Source organism: Arvicola amphibius, chromosome 5 (genome assembly GCF_903992535.2).
Source record: "Arvicola amphibius chromosome 5, mArvAmp1.2, whole genome shotgun sequence".
Classification (NCBI taxonomy): domain Eukaryota; kingdom Metazoa; phylum Chordata; class Mammalia; order Rodentia; family Cricetidae; genus Arvicola; species Arvicola amphibius.
Window position 1 is genome coordinate 54,276,325 of NC_052051.1, and position 20,368 is coordinate 54,296,692.

The 20,368-nt window shown below is 54.1% G+C and overlaps 1 protein-coding gene across 1 annotated transcript; it reads right to left on the reverse strand.

Moving 5' to 3' along the window:
• Positions 1–719: 719 nt before the first annotated feature.
• Positions 720–19,686, reverse strand: Map1a (microtubule associated protein 1A). The gene is made up of 7 exons (XM_038331784.1): positions 19,449–19,686; positions 18,491–18,592; positions 10,345–10,427; positions 10,074–10,214; positions 1,697–9,815; positions 1,184–1,404; positions 720–988 (listed from the first exon to the last, which is right to left on the reverse strand). The coding sequence occupies exons 1-7, from the start codon at positions 19,684–19,686 to the stop codon at positions 833–835; spliced, it is 9,060 nt and encodes a 3,019-aa protein (XP_038187712.1). The 3' UTR covers positions 720–832.
• Between the last annotated feature and the right edge of the window lie 682 nt (positions 19,687–20,368).

Genomic DNA, 20,368 nt, shown 5'->3' on the forward strand with positions numbered 1-20,368 from the left:
TGTCAGGCAATGGCTTATTTTTAACCCATTACACACCAGGCCATAGCAGATGACCACATGCAGAGAAGCCAAGCAGGGGATGAGAAGGGATCAGGACTGTTGGGATGGGATAAGTGGAGACTAAATGATCAGGGAGCCTGGAGGATTGGGGTTGGGGCTCTCCTTGCCCTTTGTGCTGCCCAGGTGGCCTGGTCTGGGCACAGCCCTAGGTGATAAATAGTATGAAGCTGGGGCTGGGAGATGAGATCCTTTTTCCTCTCCCTAGTTCTTGGTCTAAAGAGCTTCAAGTTTTGGATTGAGACATTCAGATATTGAGGGAAGCAATAAGACAGTATAGCAGCCATCTACCCCCGGGTCCCTGCTAGAAGCCCTACGCTGGTGGCTAGGGCATAGGAGATGGAGGAAAGAGCACAGCTCCGGGTACCTTACCACCAGTGGCCTTCCCTACATCACATAAGTTACTGGCAGTCCTTTCTGGTATGCCAAATAAATAACGAGGTTGGAGGGGGGTGTTTGTTCATCTCCCTCCATGGGGAGGACTGTGCTCTCTGAAACCCTTCCTCCTCATCCAAGACCAACATTTGGCAGTGCTAGGAGAGGGTTCCAGGCGTCAGGTGATCTTGTGTAGCTTTGTATCCCCCCATTACCTTTGGTTTTGAGACCCCAGGAACAGATGAGGGGAAGGCCACTACCTCCCACTTAGCCCAAATCCTCACACATGACCTCGCCCTGCTGCCCAGTTCCATTTCCCTCAACCCCAAAGGACTCAGCAGTAGCCATTCTCTATATGCGCTGTAGGAGTGGAGCCTTGGAGAAGGGAGGGCGGGTCTGTTCAGAATTCAATCTTGCAGGCTGGAAAGGACTCGTCCTGCATCACCACGGTGCTGCTGCTAGCCAGGACCAGGACGTTCAGTTGCTGCTGTTGCTCATGCGTCTGCTGGTACCATTCCCGAGTCACCTCTGTGTCGTGAGTGGGGATCAGAGTCACCTAAGCGGAAGAAAACATGCCTGAGGTGAGCATGTGAAAGAAAGACAGATGAAGGGGAAGGAACACCTGGCAGTCATAAATGAACCTGCTGTCGGCGGGAAGGACTGTGCCCTCTTGTGAACAGGGGCTGTCCTGCTGTTGCCTCTGACAGAGCTTCGACCAGAATCCTTCCCTTGTGCGTCCCTTGCTACTCACCTGAAGGTTCTCTCCCCACTGGGCCTTGCCTTCCAGCAGGGCATCCAGCACAGCCCGGCTTGGCTCGCCATTGGCAGGGTCATTCCCACTGACCACATAGTAGGATGCGCGCACTCGGCGGAAGAAGTCCAGATCAGCAGTCTTGCCACTGCAGTGATTTGGGATGTAGGCAAGATCCACATACACAGGGGGGCCGGAACCACCCTTGGAGCCCAAGGCTGCTGTGGAGACAAGCAGAATGCATTGTAAAAAAAAAGGGGGGGGGGGCAGTAGTGTGCATACCATTAGGGAGGCAGAGGCAGAGGCAGGTGGATCTCTGTGTGTCTGAGGCCAGACTGATCTACAAAGTGAGCTCCAGGACAGCAAGGACTACACAGAGAAACCTTGTCTTGAAAAACAAAGAAAAGGATTATTTGGTTGCCTCCACGCTTGATTGAACAGCAGGAGCCTTTAGCTAGCCCGTACCTGCTCCAACCCATAGTATTCCCGACCCCACTTTTCTGACATACTCACTGGGTCCTGCCTTGAGTCCATTGACTAAGCCTTTGGACATGGGACTGTGTCCATCCTTGTCTTCGGCTGGGGTGACCTGGCTTGGAGTGCTGCGTGGTCGGGGTAGGACCCTAGATGTTCGATCTGCAGGCCCTTTACCAGGAGTAGGTGACCGTTTTCCCCGAATATCCAGACGCCGTGCAGGAGATGCTGGCTTGGCCCGGCTGGGGGCCCTGCGCCCCAGTCGCCCCTGCACCTTCTCCTTTTCTCGTAGTCTCTCAACTCTCCCAGACTCTGAGCTGAGCCCCTCCGGGTCAGCCATGCAGACATCTGGTCGGGGAGGGGAGGGGCGGGGGTCTGGCTGGGGAACCGGGGGTGGGTCATGGCCAGGCCTGGGGTGGTGAATTCCACTAATTCCCCCCGCCTTGTCCACAGGCAGGAAGTCCCCATCTTCATCTGAGTCGAGGGCTGCCTCAGCTGTGATGGATGGACACTCCTCAGTTTCTGGTGGGACATCAGAATCTGACTGTGAGGAGCCTGAGTCACTGGCTGATGTGGGGGGTGTCTCATCAGCCACAGGGCATGGGCCCCCTGTGGGCCCTGGCCTCCCTGCCTGGCGCCGCCCTCCTTTTCCTACCAGCCGAGCTTCTTCAGTTGAAAGGTCACTGTCATCTGTGGATGGGGGCAGAGGTGGGTTCAGGAATGAAGGAGAAAGCTCCCCGCAGTGGGAGCGGGGCTCTGTAGCACATCCCTGAGGTCCAGCCTCAACTTCAGGAGAAAGAATACTACAGTGTGGGCCACCGGGGCTCTTCCCAGGATGCTCAGATGAGAGCAGTGTGTCGGGCCGGGAGCGCCTCTCAGCTCCCTCAGGCCAAGACCCCCGTTCCCAAGCAGGGCAGGCCTCAGCAGCGTCTTCTTTTTCTGCCTTGGCTGTGGCAAGCCCTGGGGGATTGGGGCTGGTTTCTGCTAAGCCATTGGCTGCGTGAACTCCAGAGAGGCTCTGGAAGGGGCTTGGCTTCTTGGTGAGTTCCCCTGAGCACTCCAGGCGGCAGGGCAGGGTACCATCATCCATGTCTCCAGGCAGGCCTGGAGCTGGAGCTGGAGCCAAGTCCAGTGCGGGTAAGGGGGCTGGGCTCAGGGGAGCAAGGTCCCAGAGGCTGTGGGCAGCTGGCTCCATTCCTGGGCGCAGTTCTCCATCACCCTGTTCAGCAGTCTCTAAGCCAGGAGGGAAGCGTTCAGCCACACTTGAAATGACAGGTGTGGTAGCCTCAGAAGAGGACCCTTCAGACAGGGCTGGAGAGGCTGGTCGCGGCAGATTGGAGAGGAGAGGAGCCTCAGGAGAGCTGGGTGATGGGAGTTGGGGTAGTGAGGAATCCAGGCTGGGCGCCTTGGTTACTTCCAGGTACTCATCATGTCGGGTTCTGGTCGGAGTTCCTGGAACCAGGGCCAGTGCTCGGTCCCCAGAAAAGGCAAGGGAGCCACAGGGTGCAGACCGGGGTTCAGCTGGAGAGGGCAGCTGAGGGGGAGCGGGCTGCAAGGAGGAGAAGCCGAAGGCCGAAGCAGGGAAGTCCAGACTTGGTCGGGCAGGTCCTAGATGTGAGTCTGAGGAAAGACTGGTATGTGCCTCCGTTTCGGGCCACATTGAGGGGTGGCCCACAGGCATGGGGTGCCGGGGACTTGGGGACTGCGCCTCTTTCTCTGACTGTTCCCGAGCCCCCTTCTCCAAGTCTGAGTCACTAGTGCTGTCATCCCAGTGACCTCGGCATGATTCTTTCGGGGATGGGGTCCTCCTGTTTGGGCTACAGCTCACTGTGCTTCCATTAAGAGGGGAGCTTGGGTCTTTGCTCAGGGAGATAGGAGCCCGGGGCGGCACTGCCGGCGGCGTGAGATTGGCATCCACGTTGGGCCCTGGCTCTGGTTCTTGCCTGGGAGGTACAGTGGGTCCAGCCAGAGCTGCATAGCTGAAAGTTGAAGTGTCAGGTTGAAGGTTTTTGGGCGAGACAGGAGAAGAAGTCTCCTTCTCTGCAGATGTATCACGGCCAGCAGCTTCCTCCTTGCTTGAGAGGCTTGGGGGCCAATCTCCAGATGCCCCCAGCGGAGGCTCCCGAGTGGGGCAAGCAGGGCCCAGCCCGGTGAGCATCATCTGCTCGTAGATGTCTGCATACTGAAAGCTCTTCTCGTCAGGATAGGGTGTGGGCTCTCTTTGCTCTGGTTCAGTCTGTTCAGCATCCCTGGTGGTGTGGCTCTGGCCAGCCTCTGGGACCTTTGAACTGCAGGGGCTGCAGTCAGGCGCCCCAGCCCCACCCTCTCCTTCCCTTTCCCCTTCAGCTTTTCGATAGTCCTTCCCCAGGGGGGAATACGGTCCGCCTTCCAACTCAGCTGCCCCCTCTTGCACTGCAGCTACCACACTGTCGTACTCCGCCATGCCCCAGGAGAAGGGCACCGGGGTATGTGGTTCTAGGGCAGGTGTCGGGGGAGCTGGAGCTGGAGAGAGGGGTGCAGGGGGCAGGGGTCTATCCTTAGGTACCCATGGTGGGATCTCAGCTAGCCATGAAGGGGTGGTAGGTTCATTCCTCGTGGGTGGTGCTGGCGTAGTGTCTGGGATAGGACTTTCTTGTCCTGGGGCTGGAGGAACCCTCTGCCCAGTCATCTCAGGTGGGGAGGCTGGAGGAGAAATGATCTCAAAGGGAGAACGAGTCAGCTTGTCCTCTTCCTCTGGTGGCAGGCCAACTGGAGACTCTGCAAGCCAGCGCTCCACCTCCAGCCCCTTCTGTGGCAGGGGCTCCTGGAAATCCTTGAAGTCTGAGGCCCAGGGACTCCGGGGAGTGTGCTGCAGAGGGGTCACCTCTTGTTCGTCTGCTCCCTCATCAAGAAAAGTACTTTCACGTTCCTCACAGTAGCGTGACCGGGCTCCTTGGCCATCCAGCTCATGAGGGAACCAGACCTTCCTCTCAGAGCTCAGCTCGGTCCAGTATGCATCCTGCTGCAGGGCCATGTCTCTGTCCTTCCAGTGCCTAACTTCCTGTTCAGGAGACTTGCCCTCCCAGGCTGGAGCAGGCTCTTTCTGTTCTCCCACCGGCTCTCCTCTGGCTGGGGATGTTTCTCGCCATCCCTGGACCACATCCTGCTCCTTCCAGTATTTCTCTGCCTGCTCTTGGGCCTTGTCCTCCTGCACTGGGCTCTCTTCCAGCTCCAGCGCGCTGGTCTTCTCCACAGCAGCTTCTTCCTTCTGGTCCACAGCCTTGGCTTTCTCTGGAGACTTTTGGCCAAGGATTGTCTCTTCCGGTGTTGTGGTTTTATCTTCCAGGAAAGAGCTCCTTTGCCCCTGAGCTTTGTCCTCCTCTTTCAGAATCCCATCTTTCTGCTCAGCAGCCCCGATGTCTTGGTCCAGGGTACCACCTTTCTTTCCTGGGGCCCAGTCTTTTAGTTCTAAGGCCAGGTCTTTCTCTTCTGAGGCCTTGTCCTTCTGTTCTTTATTGTCTTTGTTCTTCTGTTCAGGGGTTCTGTCTGTCTGTGTCGGTTCAGGGACGCTGTCCTCTGGAGCCCTGTCTTTCTGTCCTGAGGTTCTGTCTTTCTCTTCTGGGGTCTTGTCTTTCAGCTCTAAGACCCTGTCTTTGTGTTCTAACTCTCTGTGCTCTTGTTCTCTGTCTTTTGGTTCAGTGGCTTGGGTCTGTTGCAGGGCTGCGCCCCTTTGTTCTGAGGCCTTGTCCTCTGCTGGGACCTGGTCCTTCTGTTCTAAGTCTTTGTCTTTGGGTTCTGGAGCCTTGGCCAGTCCTACGGCTGAATCCTTTTGGTCCAAGTCTCTGCCCTTCTGCTCTGAAGTCTTATCCAGCTGTCCTCCAGGCTTGTTCCTCTCATCTAGAGCCTCCTCTGTCTGATGCATGACTGAGTCCTGCTCGACGGCAGCGACCTTCTCCTGCGCAGCTTTATCCTTCTGCTGTAGGGTTTCATCCGTGAGCCTGAGGTCCTCTTCCTTCTGCTCAGCAGTTCTGCCTTTCAACCCTGGAGCTTTACCTTCCCACTCCATGGCAGGGCTTGACAAAGACTCAGGACTCTGGGTGAGGGAGCTGTCAGATGTCATAACATGTGCGCCAGGGCCTGTGACCTCTCCAGGTGAGTGTTTCCTGTCGCCTGACAGTGCAGAGGGAGAGAAAGAACTGCCGGGTGATTTCCCACCAGGGCTCTCATCTGTGACACTTGCCTCTGCAGCAGTCTCACCTGTGGGAGGTGACACTGTGGCCATGTGGGTCTCTGGAATAGACACAGGAGCGAGGTGGCAAGAGGGCTCTTCAGCCCTCATCAGAGGCCCCCTTTCTTCCTTTCCTAGGCTTAGTTCTCCAAACTGGAGGGTGCCGAGGTTTTCTGGAGAGAGCTGCTTAGATGAGATATCCAGAGAAGTCTCCTTGCTAGGACTCTCTTCTGAGAAAGACAGTGACTGGGTGTCCTCTGGAGACACCATTGGCCAAAGATCTTTGTGTAGGGGCTGCTCCTTCAGGCTGCAGGGAGATCTGGGGGTGGTCTCTTGTTTGGCAGTGTCTGGGGAGACCACACTGAGGACAGACAGAGACTCTGCATCTTCAGGGGAAAGGCTTTGATCAGTAAGTCGAAGAACCTCATCTCCCCGAGGTTCACGGTGTTCTTCAAGCAATATCCTCACCTCTTGAGGAAGGGTTTCTGCTCCTAACGCTGAACCTGCATCTCCAGGCTCAAACACAATTGCTTTGTCTTGTTCTGGCAACAGCTGAATGGTGCAACCAGTCTGACCCTCAGCAATGCTGACAGGAGCATCCTGGGCTTGGGGGCTCCTGGGAAGAGGTGCTTTCTCCTCTCCTAGTAAGCCCTCTTCAGGTCCTGGCTTGGCTGTCTTCTCTTCAGCGTCTTTCTTGCCCACACTTGGAGCATGTTTTGTGTCTCCCCAGGAGTCTTCTTGAAAATCTTGAGGTTCAGACTTTTCCTCCACTGGGGACTGATGAAAGGGTGTGTGGGTGGCACTGGGTGGGCCAGATGGTGGAGGCGATGCCATCTTCACTGTGCTGTCATCTGGGCTGAGGCACCGTTCCTCTACTTCTCCAAGCGCTGCCTCCACTGGATGTAGGGCATGTCCAGGGGCACCAAACACAGTGGTATACTGACTGGGCAGTCTCTCAGATGCTGTTACATTTCTTTGTGCTTCCTTTTCCACAGCTTTCTCCCCAGTCAAGCCTCTCCCTACAGCCTCTCCTTTCTTCTCCAACTCTCCAGTCACAGAGAAATCCTCACAGGGTGGGGACTTAAAGCCCTTATCTTCTTCCAGCGAAGAGGTGGGTGAGATGGTCCCAGCTGATGGCACATAGTCCAAGCCCTGAGTGGCTTCCGTGCGGGAGGAGGGGATACTTGTGACCGTGTCAAGCAACAAAGAGCTCTTGCCTGTCTCTTCCGTCTGGGGAGCTGTGAGCGAAGCCACAGATTGGTCTTCAGCCACCGATGTGGCAAAGGAAGAGAGTTTGTCACACTCGGTGATTGATGTAGCTGAAGATACATGTTCCTCCTCAGCCAGCGGGGCAGCCACCATGTTGGGAGGGTAGGTGAGTTCAGGTTCGGGTGCCCCATAAGTTTTGCTTGAGGTGGTAGGGACAGTGCTATCTGCGGGCTGGCTGGCTTCAAAGGGGCCAGGACCTTCAGGCCCGGAGAGGTCGTAGGTACTTGTAGGAAATCTGGGTGGGGCTGGGCGTTCCTCTGGCTCGTCGTGGATCTCCTCGTCTGAGATAGTCTGCTCTGTCTCTGAGTAGCCAGGGATTGTCTCGTCCTGAATGTAAGAGACATGCTCAGTGGCTCCTGCAGGCGTGACCAAGCTGCTGAGGAAGGATGAGGCCTCCTTCTCAGGTACCTTGCCCTGGAATCCCAGTTCCCGGCTCCCAGGAAACTCTCTGCTCTTTGGAATTACCTTTAAGGCTTCCTGCATGTGTTTTTGATAAAAGCTCTCCGCCTTTGTCTCTTCCTCATCCTCGTCTGAGGGGTGAACCTCCTCCATTTCTTCTAGCTCGGCCTTTTCTATCACATCCTCCTTTCCCTCGGGCTCACTCTCCTCCCTGGCCTCAGCTGTCTCCAGGAGCTGCTCGGCTTCCCTCGGCTTCTTTTCCACCCAGATTTCTTTCTCTTTCTCTGTCTCAGCCCCTGAGTCTGGGCCTCTGTTCTTGCTCCCTTTGTCCTCAAGAAAGTCTGAGACGACCTCCTTCTCCCTTATCACAGGTTCTTCTTGGTCCAGCCTTGGGACAGAGGGACGTCTTTCCTGGATGGCTGTGCTTGGGTGTCCCTGCTCTGTAGCATCTACAGGGAGTGGTTTCTCGCCTAGTCCCGTGTCCCTTTGTTCGGCCAGCAAACCTCTCTCCTCGCGCTTCAGCTCCTCAAAGTCCTGTGTGAGGTCCTCTGGTGAGGACAAGGTCAGCTCTCTGTGCCCACTGACAGTTGGGAGTGGTGCAGGCCCCTTCTGGGCTGGGGGTGTCCGGGGCTCAGCAGACAACTCTTTCTCCCCACGGGCAGCTCGGCCTTTGTCCGTCTTGATTCTTGCAGGGGCCTTGGCTTTATAGAGGGTCTTGCGGACCTCGGGTGTGAAAGGCTTCAGGTCTGGTTTGGAGAATTTCTTTACTTCCACTTTTGTGTCTTTCCTCTTCTCGTCCTTTTTGGCATCCTTTTTCTCTTCCTTCCTTCCTTCCTCCTTCTTGAGTTCCTTCCTTTCCTTCTTGATCTCCTTTTTTTCCTTGTCCTTTTTCTCCTCCAGCTTTGATATCTTTTCTTTCAGGTGCTTCTTCCCCACTTTGTCCTTGATCAGCTTTCGCTTCTCCGCCTTGAGTGCTTCACTCGACTCGGTCCTCACCCTCTCGGGCTTGGAGGGCTTTTCTGGGGGCTTCTCGGATGCTTCTTTTGCTTTCTTTTCTGTCTTGGCTAACTCCTTGGCCAGCTCTGAGCGGGCCTCCTTGGCCCCCTCTTCTAACACTTCCTCGCGCTTGGCCAGCTTGCTCACCGCTGTCTTGGGAGCAGCTTTGAGGCTCTCCTTGCTATCAGCCCGGTGTTTGATTTTGCTGGGTTTCAAGTTGGCAGGCACAGCCCCAGCCGCCAGATCCTTCTGTGTTGCCACAGGGTAGCGCAGGAAGTCCAGGTGCCGAAGCTTTTCCAAGCCTTCCAAGATTTTGTTCTGAGGAGCATTTCCCGGAAAAAGCACACGCACAATCTTCTCAGTAGGGTTGGCTGGGAGCCAGACCACCAGAGCAGTGATGGAGGTCAGGTAGGGGACAGAGATCTCTGCCTCCTTCCCATTGGCCAGCACAATGCCCGTCTTGGCTTTACTATTGCCTGCCCACTTCTGCATGAGGAACTGCATCTCCTTACTGTCCTTGACAGGGTTGAGGACGTACATGTCCAGCCGACCCACACCCATTTTGTGGAAGAGGGTCAGTGGCTCAATGGTGTTGCTGACCACACGATACAGAGGCTCAGCTTGGATGCCTAGGCGGTTTAGGTGCTGAAGAGTGAGACAGGCCTCCTCGATGCTGCGCTTGGCCTTCCGGGAGGCATCCGGCAGTCGGAGCTTATCGGGCACATTGAAGAACACGACTCCAAGCTCAGGGGAGATGAGGTTCTTCACCCAGTCACTGTAGCTGCTGGAGCCCTGGGACTGCTCCTCCTCCAGCTCTGCCACTTTGCGCTGCAGGAGTCCATTGATGCCTGGCAGATTGTCAGCCCCGATGTGTGTGAGCAGCACGGAGTCAATGCGGTCCAGATGCCGCACCAGCTTCCAGAAGCAGGACTTGCGATCAGAACCACCATCCACCAGGATGTTAAAGCCATTGACAGCAAAGAGGGCAGAGTCCCCACGACCACCAGGAAAGATGTAGCAGCAAGGCTTCGAGAGCTTGAGGAAGCCTCCTGAGGTGGGGGGTTCAAGCAGGTCAAAGGGGGATGGCACATCCACAGTCTCAGAGACATACTCGGAGAACTCAGCCACACCATCCATGGTGGGTAACACAGGCTCAGGATTTAGCTGGAGGCGCAAGGTCTCTTGGGAACTGGACAGTCCTAGGTGGCTCCAGTCACCCTCCCCTAAGCAGGAAACAGTGAGGAAGGCCTGGATCCCAGGGTCTCTATTGCTGAGCAATTGGGCAATCTAGAGGAATGGGAGATAGAAGCCGATCAGGTCATTGGGGTTGTCTTAATATGACTCAGATTCAGCCCCCTAATCTTTGCCTGTTTCTGGATAAATGCCTACCTCCTGTCAGGGTTCCTGATGGTCAAACAATGCAAGACTTCCCCTTCCTTGCCTTTCTCGCCACAATTCAAATACTGCCCCCTTGTCCCCTTCTTCCCAGACCCTCAGCAGGGAGCTTACCTCAGGACTGTGAAGGATGCTCAGCGGGGAGCTTACCTCAGGACTGTGAAGGACCCGGGCGAAGTTTTGGAAAGAGTAGGTACCACTCTGCAGGATAAGGTCTCCCTCCGGCTCTAAAGTTTGTCCGCTCAAGATGAGTAGCTTGTGAGCTGATGGGTTACTAAGAAGATGGTGAACCTGAAACGGGAGGAGGGCAGAGTGGTCACAGATACGCGGGACCTGGAGGAAGGCACTGAAAATCCCGGCTGCACATTGGGATAGCAAAAAGATGAGGGTAGGTTGGAGCAGGGCATCAGAGTGGCCTCACCTCTGAGCTGATGCTGTCTGCACTGGGGTTGACTAGGACGATGGTCTCTAGGCTCTCACTCTGGTGGCAGAGTGTCCTCTGGCCTGAGGGAGAGAGGTAGACATGTGTATTGAAATTAGTAGAGAAGTACTGTGAGGGGCAGCAGAGGGAAAACAAGATGATCAGAAAGATGATCAGAAAGTGGGGTATAGGGGGAACTGGGTCCTGGTTAGCCTTAGACCCCCCCCCCCTCGCCATCTAGGATACCACTGAGTAAGGTCTAGGAACTGCCTCCTCCAGCTCTTCCTTCCAGGATTCCCTCCACCTCTCCCCTACACTAGCTGACTTCTCCCTTCGGTCCATCTGCCACACCCTCTGCTGCCCAGGCTCTGCCCCTTTGCCTAGAACTTCAGCCCCAGACTGCCCTGTTGACAACAAGCCTTTGTCCCTCTGGAGCACTAAGTTCCTGGTGCCGCCTGGGGGATGGGGGAGGGGTGGAGTTCAGCTGGAGGGAGGGCTCCTGAGCTTTCTTTCTCTGCCATTCTCTTGGCCAGTAGTGAGGAGACAGTATTCCCCATCCTTCCAGGGACAGAATCGCTGTTCCAGAAGATGCGGGAGACATATGTCGACTTGGTTGTTGGAGTTTTTATCATTCAAGGAGTGGACAGAAAATTCTAACTCACAATGCTGTTTTCCCGGCTCGGCCAAACCTTCTGACAGACCCCTGCATGCTATTCCCAAATGTTTCCCAGCTCCCTCTCCTCGCTCACCGCCCAGCTTATCCTTGTGAAAGCTTCTCGTCTCATCTGTGGATACTGGAAGTAAGTGGTGCGGTCAGTTCAAAACCAAGACACTGGCCAGTGACGCCTTCTGCCAAGTGTGCCGCCTGAGTTTGAGCCCCAGGACTAGAAGTGGGGAGAGAACCAGCTCCTGCAAGCTGTCCTTTGATCTACCTACGCATGCATGCACACACACATACACCCTCAAAATAAAAACAACAGCAAGCTGGGCACGGTGGTGTACACCTTTAATTGGAAAGCAAAGGCAGGTGGATTTCTGTGAATTCAAGGCCAGCTAAATTCCAAGCCATCCAGAGCCACACAGAGAATTCTGTTCCAAAAAACCAAACCAAACAAAAAATACAACCACCACCAACAGTAAAGAAACGAGAGAATCGAGGTATTGCTCGGGATAGGAGAACGAAGCCGTCTCCAGATCCTCTCTCCAGTACCGTTCCTCCAGACTCACACAGAACACCAAGCAGTCAAAGTGAAGGAAGTGGTAGGTTATGACGGATTAAAGGAGGATGTAACCTTCCAGCACCACCGGCCTGCTGGCCCTCTTCCCCTCCCATCCCAGTTACAGGGTTAACCTTGGAGGATACTGGGGAGGGGAGATTCATAGTCTGAGCCCTTTTCTGTGACTGAGGTTGGGACAAGGGTGGCTGGAGTCAAAGCCTGGTGCTTGGATCAGGCAGACCTAGGCAGCAGAGAGCTGCAAATACACCTGTGGGGAAACCGAGGATGGAGATTCAAATCCTATACCAGGTACGGTGGGCCCAGGAGGAGCTAGAGTGTCCTCTTCTATGAACTTAGGAACTGAGGAATACCTGGAGGTCAATTCTGAGGTTGAGCGCCACCTCAGAGGCAGGCAGGAGCAGGACTGAAGCAGCAGGGGATGTCAGCATCCTTTGCCAGTCTTAAGTAGTTCAGATTTAGGAAAGCCAGTACTACCCCAGCACAAACAAGGTCACACTTTTCAATCCAGGTGGAACCGAAAGAGACTTCCCCTCCAGCTACGTCTCCTCTCCAGCAGCTTCATGGTCCCCAGTGTATCCTCTCAAGACCTCTGATCCCACTTCCTGACACAAGACCCCAGCCCTAGCCCCGGGGGAGCAAGTCCATCAAGTCCCGAATTCCCCCTCAGGCCTAAGGGACAGCCGCGTTTCTCTTCTCTGCTCCCCAGCTCTTCCGATGAAGGGCACTGCCTTGTTTTCCCTTTATCTTAAGAGGCTGGGGCGCTTCCCGTGAGCAGTGCTAGGGTCGGGGGTGGGCTTCGGGTGTGAAGCTGAGTGGGCAGGAGGGCAGGTGTCTCTGCAGTGAGGCGGAAGGGGGGTGCTCAGGCAGCTGCAGTTTGCCGCAGTGTGTGTGTGTGAGTGTGCGCGCTGAGCTCAGCCTCCAGCTCCGCCCCCACCCCCCACCCCAGCATGACAAGTCATTTTCTTGGCTGCCTCTGCATGCTGTGGGGGGGGATGGGGTGGGGATGGGGGTGCAAACAGAGAGGGAGAAGAGACTGGCTTCTCTGTTGAAGAGCCCCCATCTTGGGAAGAAAAGCGCGGATGAGGTGAGGGTGGGGCCGAGACAGGGAACCCGTGGGGTTGACAGGACCCGGAATGCAGGGCAGCTGCTGAAGAGCCGGTGCTCTCAAGCTCCTGAGTGGCCTCAGAGAGGCCACAAAGGGGGGCTTAAAGCCCCAGGCTCAAACTGGCCACAGGGAATGGGGGTGAGGGGAGCCAAAGACAAGCCAGTTAGCCTGTGAGGACGCACATGCCACGTCCTAGGGACCCATTCCTCCTTTCTCTTCCAGAGTGTTACCCACCTTCCCTTACTTGGCAAAAATTCGGCGGCCCCACTCACCCCAGAATAGAAGCAGCTGATAACACAAGGACCCTCTCAGTAGCTACATTCCATAACAGCCCCCTTCCTCTAAGATTCTTCTAGACATGGCCCCCCAAATTCCTCCTGTGCCCAGGCTGCCAGGCAAAGCCTGTGGCAACACCCTCTGTTGCTGCCTCTCAGCTGAGGGTCCCCACCCCCACCTAGTATAGAGAGAGGTGGACTGTCACAGCCCCGGTTGGTTCCACTGGTTCTGGATCCAGACTGAACCCCAGTCAGTAATGTTCACCTCCTCTCGCCATCGCAGGCAGCCTTCCCACCAGGCTAGCCTAGGTCCAGATGCATCAGATTTACAAGGTGTCAGCTGCTCCCCATCCAGGCTCCCTATCACAGTACCCCCATCCCTCTGCCATGCAGTGCCCTCCTGTTCGGCTCTTACCCTGGGGTGTGGGAGGGAGCCCCTCATGGAGGCATCGGCTCCGGCCTTAGCCGGGGCGGCTTCAGGGAAGAGTCTGCGGCACTTGGGGTGGGAGTGAGGGGGGGCTGCTTGCCGGGGAGGGCGGTGACAGGGCGGGGAAGAGGGGCTGGTCTGTGACGAGGCACTGGAGACTTAACTGTTTCTTGGCCTTCACAGTGTCAGCGCCCTGGTGCTTCTGTTTGGCTATGGGGGAAAGGGAGGGATCTAAGGGGACTGTCTAACAGTTCAAGGAGACAGATGAATCTCTTCTGCAGCTCTGAGTACCTTCTCCCCAAATCCTGTTTGGTTAAGAAATATTCTCTCAGCATCAACCAAAGGACCAAAGTCTCATGCACTGGGGCACAGAGCCAGCTATAGGAGGCAAGAGCCGCATGGGTCCTCCCCCCTCTCAGAAACCATCTGCTGCCTCTCCCCCTCAGATGGACCCATAGAGTGACCTTCAGTTAGTGTAAGAGCAGGAGACAGAGAAGCTGGGGGGCCAGCCGTAAGTGGAGGGCAGCAGTGTGGGGGCGGTGAGTGATGTGGTAAGCTGGACCCTGCTCTGCCATATCAACAGAAAACTGGGGAGATGCAAAAATGCATCTTGTTTTAGATTGGAGGGTAGTGTGAAATTCTGGAGAAGACACAGTCCCCAGCCCACTGGGGTGGGGCACAGGGACCTGGGAGCTGCATGCAGGTCCGTGCTAATGCAGCATGGCTGTGAGAAAACCCACACAAACAGCGGTTTCTGAGTAGTGCTGTTGGGAAGAAGTCTCTGAAGGGTAAGAGGGGCTTCTGTCTTTTGGCGAAGGACCAAGGATCACTGCCCAGAGCCCAGGCTCAGGCAAAGCTTTCTTGCTATACAGTCCAGTCTAATATAAACTCCTCTTTGGGTTAGAAATGATCTGTAGGGTGTTTGAGTCCCGGTCCTCCTTGTCTCTCTGTGTCACTTTGCTGTGTCTATCTTACTTGATCTTGAACCTTCTTATGTTGACCTTGTGCCCTTCCTTAGTCTCAGCCTCTGCCTCAGATTCACAGGAAAGCTCTGGAGAACTAGTGCAAACACCCATTTGTCTGTGATGTTCGGACGCTTGCCTCCCTGCCCTCAATAACCCTCCCTGGGTGTGGTCAGCTCCTTCCGCCCACTCACTGGCCAGCCTCAGCCCCAGCCCCACCCATGCTCCAGGCTGCCAAGGACTGCTTTTGAAGGTCAGAGAAGCCAAAATAGTCTCTGCTCTCAGCACCCCTCACCCACCTTTAGCTTCAGTCAGAGGAGAGGAGTAGCTGAGTCACCAGGACTCTGGGGACCAGGGGGAACAGAGGGAGAAGAGCCCTTGCTCAGATCCGGGATGCAAAGCAGCAACATGGCCATCTCCCCATCGGATAGGAGAGGCCATCTGTACAGACACACGCTGTGTGTGCCAGGCTCAGTCCTGAGCATCCTGAAGTAGTGCCCACCCCTTCTGCAACTCACTGCTCTTCTTTCTTCCTGCTTCCAACCTCCTGTCTCCTCTCTGCTTTTTAGGGTTCTCTCAGTGTTGTGGGGGGCACTTGAGTAGACACTAGGCTTGAGAACAAATTTACATTTCCCATCTGGAAGCCGAGTCCACCTTTGTTCTAAGCCACGTACAGCCCCCCCCCCCGTGCCCCCGCCGCTGCCACACCTCACCTTGGACATGGTTCCAAATCACAGTTGGTTTTTCTTCTCTCCCCATCTCTAAGCAGTCAGTTAACCCTGAACCCTTAATCCCTCTCTCCTGCAGTGAAGTGGGGAGTGGTAGGCGTGAACAGATCCTGATTTTACACCTGATGCCACTTTCTGGACCACTCCACTAAACAAGTCAGTTAAACAGTCCCAGAGTTTGCTTTCTGGACTAGCAAATGAGTATATTAGCACCATCCTTCAGCCATGCTTTAAGGACTGACTTCACCTGAAAAAGTCCCTCTTCCTCCCTATAATCCTAACCTTATGATGCATAAACATGACTGGGTATTTCCCTCTTTGGGGAAGATTTCAGAATGAGTACCCTAAACCAGAATCCCAAACCAAACTAGTACTGGGGTTTACTCAGTAAAATGGGGTAAATTTCAGTCAAACCCCAACTGGAGATGCTTACAGAAAGAGGCTCCATGCCTATTCATCTGTCTCCCTTCCCATTTCAGATAACAACGTAAACCTCTAATTTAGGATCCTCTGAGCTCATGGATGGAAACAGTCAGAAGGAGGGACTCAAAGGGGTTCCTCAGCCTTCCCCTCTCCACCCCCTCATGTCTTCGCAGCTCTCCGAGGTTTCGGGTAACCCAGACTGGTCATGGGCTTGCTATGTAGCCAAGAATGGTCCTCCACCTCTACTTCCCATTATAGGACTGCACCACTACACCAGGCTAACCTGTACTACTTCAAGTCTTAGACTATCAATCTTCTCTTTCTTATAGGAGTTCAACCATAGATATATCAGAGTTTTATTGAAACACAGTAGTGATGTGTCAGTGTGTTGACCTACCATTCCTATCCCCATCCCTTGGGGGTTCGGGGCCTTCTGAATGTTAGGTGGTCACTCTACCACCAAGCTGCATGGTAGGTAGGCATTCTGCCACCAAGTTACGTGTTAGGTGGGCACTCTACCACCAAGGCACCCCAGGCATAAGCTAAGTTTTTGATTATCCTAAGTTTTCCTAAGTGTTAAAAAAAAAAAAAAGCTTAGAAGCAGCTGGGCAGTGGTGGCACACGCCTTTAATGCCAGCACTTGGGAGGCAGAGTCAGGTGGATCTCTGTGAGTTCGAGGCCAGCCTGCTCTACAGAGCGAGTTCCAGGACAGGCTCCAAAGATTCACAGAGAAAAGACAAAAAAAAATGCTTAAAGCTTCAGGGATTTTTAGGGGAAGGAGCTATCAAGGAAGACCCTCCCAATCTCTGCTGAAGACCACACGGTATGAAAACTACCCTTTAAACCTTTTTACCAAACTTGACCACTAGACGGAGCTGGGCCACTGACTATCTGAGGGTCCCTTTTTTTTTTATGTGCGTGGGGGTGGGTAGAGAGGGTGAGCACTAGTAATAATTGTACTCTTCCTGTCACGGAAGATATATTTTGTTCTTTTATTATTTTGGCCTAGACTGTGAAGAAACAGTGGTTTCCCCTATGGTGGTGGCCAAAGCAGTCAAGTTGTGACATTTAGTGTATCTCCTTGAGCTCACCCCTGTTCCTGATTACCTTCGCCCAGTCAATCAAAGAAGGCTGAAGGAGGAGGCAGTGTCTGCAGCTGCTTTGGGCAGACAGTGTGCTGGGACAGCTGAAATAGAAGCCAGCAGGGATGGGGCTGGGGCTGCCTTAAGCTCTGTGGGTTGCTTGCTCTTTCTTCCTTCCTTCCTTCCTTCCTTCCTTCCTTCCTTCCTTCCTTCCTTCCTTCCTGTCCTTCTTTCTTTCTTCCTTCCTGTCTTCCTTCCTTCCTTCCTTCCTTCCTTCCTTCCTTTCTTTTTCTTTTCCGGGAAATTCTCCACTGTTTTCCAGGGACAGAGGCCACCATGAAAATGTCTAAACCGAAAACAAAAAGTAAGCCCTACTCTTGGGTGGATGGCCCCAAGCCTCCTAAGGACATCATAGCAAAACTCTGTATAGTTCGGTAGGTGTTTCTATACCAATGCTTGTTTCCGAGACATGCCTGAGAATGTATCTCCCTGCACACCGCTTCCCAAGCATTCCCTGCATCTTAATCTGTAGAACAGCTAAGGATTTTGCCTTAAGTTCCATTCATTTCTTACATTACTCAAAGTCTCTGTGGCCAAAAGGACAAGGCTAGAGAATTTGGTGTGAATTCTTTATAGGGAATAACCCCAAACATCAGTAACTAGTTTAATCCACCGCAGTCTTGCATAATCTTTATGCCATCTTGCCTCTAGAAGTGTTAAGTGCTAATATTGCCTTTGTTCACTGGGAATAGTGGAGGATGCCATGACACAGGGAATTCTCAACAGAAGGAAATCTCAAAAGAGTGCGTGGCTAGTTCAACAGGAAGCCAGTTCCATCAGGAAGATCCGGCTTCATGCTTTCTAGTTTTCTCCCACTTCTCAGCAGCTCATGAGAAATTATCAACGAGGAAATGACCAAAGATCTGCCAGACTGGAGGAGCAGAAAGAGGTGCCTGTCTTCTGTGCTAGACGGTTGAGAATTGTTGACATATGAATTCTGTGATTTGATGGCAATGATTTTGAGCTAACTGGAATTCACATTCTATAAAACTACCTGGCAGCAGGTGTGGTGGTGGAGGCCTACAGTCCTAGCACTCGGGAGGTAGAAGCAGGAGGGTAACAAGTTTCATACCATCCTAGACTATATATCAAGCTCAAGGTCATCTTGGACTATATAATGAAACCCTGTTTTTTTTTTTAAAAGAAAGTTGCATGGATTGGTGTGTCTACATTTACAATAATACAACCAGATGTCCAACACCTTCATCAGGGGATGTAGGACTTCGTGCACTAGGTAGACATCTATCATAGGATACTAATTTCTAAAATCCTATCTCACACTTCTGGACTATTGCTGCCACCCAGCAGAACTGATCTCAGAACCAAGGCTTAGGAAACCCAGGAGACCTTTGTCCCAGCCTTGATCTGATGATGCGGAACTGCTCAGCCTCTCCTACCAGCGTTCTGCTCTGCTCTTAAGATCTGCTGGCTAAGCAGAGGAAACAGAAATGAATCCTGGAGGGTGGGCTGTGAGAAACAATGGTCTGGGAAGGTGAGTGAGGCATTCTGGGATGTTTATTAGGGGGAGCAGGGAGGCTGAGGGATGTGGAAAGGGACCACAGGAGCAAAGCCTGGGTCTCTGCCTGCAAGGGATCTGGTCCCTTTCCTAGCAGTGCTCCTCAACTGCTGAGTACGAACAACACTCTTTCTGGACCAATTATGCTCTGACGTTATATCGGGTGTTTGAAGAGCGGACTGGGGATGTGTGGATCACTGTCGAGCCATAAAATATCCCTCCCTCCTTCCCTGCCCAAACCTCCCACAAGGCCAGTTCTGCCCTGGATACTGGTCCTCTCCTCTTCCAGCCCACACCCAAAGGACTGAGACAAATAACCCTAGTCCTAACCTTTGACCTCTGAGGAGAAGTGAGCTAGGTGCCGGGTAATGAAGAGTCTCAACTGTTGGTTCAGGTCAAAGGACGATAAGTCAATGTTCCAGGAGAGAATCCCTGTGAAAGAAGAAAAAGAGAAGGTTCTAGGCGAAGTCACCTGGCAGGACTGCAGCGAGCATGGTTGAGCTCCTGGAAGAGGAAAGGTGGGGAAGGTAACACCGCAAGGGGGATATAGCTAGTACCTGTGCGTGTCCCTCTCAATTGCTTTTTCCCCTTTGTGGGAGCCAGAGGGCAAAGAGCAGAGTTGAGACTGAATTTTGGTAATAAATGAGCCTGCAGTTTTTGTTTGTTTTGCAAGGCTGTCTAGTTATGATAGACGTGGCACTCAAGGGTCTATTCCTATATACTGCTGGTTTTCATGTTTCCTCTAGCTAAATTAGATTCTAGGTTCTCTTTCTATTCCCTCCCCCCTTACCCTCACCCCTCCGAGGAGCCTTACTTCCACCCGCAGGTGGCTCCGCAGCACTGCGCCACAGGCACAGCTGAGGGAGGTGAGCTGAGGAGCCACGAAGGTCACTCTCTCAACTTGACTGCCAGCATTCACAGGTTTGTGATGTGTACCCTGCGTTCAGAAAGCTCCCCTAAAGAAGTGACTATAAGGTAGGGACATGGACTTTTCAGGGTCTGATGAGGATTTCCCGACATTTGATCGAGACACTGCGGGAAAGGGGTGTGACCCGAGGGACTCTAGGGTCTGCCCGGAGCTCCTCCAGCTCTGGGAGACTGCGGAACAGCATGGGGTATGTGGGAAGGATGGACAAGCAAGATATTGGAAGGCATGCAGGTGACAGGGGCACAGGTCTCGGGAAGTGCACATAGAAATGGAGGCTTTAGAAGTGTGCACTAGGAGGTGAATGCAGATCAGATGGTGGAAAGGCGCGGATGGAGTGGGACAAGCAGGACAACGGCTCACCTTGTTCAAGGTGGGCCCGTACGGCCCTCAGCTGACTCTCGGTACCAATATCGCCGATCACGATGAGCAAGGAGTATTTTCGCGGATCCCAGCGCGCCGCAGTCACCGCGGCACGGGCCTCACACAGAGGCTCTGCCGGGTTCTGAGCCGGCGACTTGCCGGAGCTCCGGAGCCCCAGCTCCCGAGTTGTCTCCATGGCAACGCTGCCAGGCCGCGCGGTCCCGGCCTCGGTCGCCATGGAAACTCCCGCGGAGTGCTAGGCAGGCTGCGTCCACTGCGGGGAGAGTGCGCGCAGTTCTTAAAGGCCGGCGGCAGGAGCAACTCATTGGTTGCTGCCTGTCTGAGGGCGGAGCCAATGCGCCGCAAGGGCGGGGCCGGGATGCAGTCGCTGTGGCTCTGCGCTCCTCGGTGGGATGCTGTCATCCACCTGCAGTTTTCCTGACCAAGTTTTCCCCTCCGATTTGAGCTGGGGCAGCGGCTCTGCAGGATCCAGCAGAGGGCGGAGTCCACGGCCTCCGCTCCAGAACAGCATCTAGTTAGGCTGTGTCTGCGCTGAACACTGTGTGGGCAGTTACGCAGCCTCGCCGAACTGTGGGGAGCCATCTTGCTCCTCGCTTCTATAGTGGTCTCTGTCTGGGTATTATCGTTGTTTGGATTTCTTTTTTCTGCCTCCGACCTCCTTCGCTGCCTTCCAGGGTCTAGGTGGTCAGCCTGGATTTCCCTGTCCTTGCCCCAAGCTTTGGGCGTGGTCAGACAGGCTGTGCAGTATTTGAGGGGACAGGATGACCTTCCTGCCCTGAGTCCCTAGTGAGTTGTTATTCCATGGATAGTGGTTGGCTAGTCTCCATCTCTGTTGAGTGCAATGAGCTCAGACTGCAGCAAGGAGGATTTGAGTAAAACCCAGGAAAGAACTTCCCAAT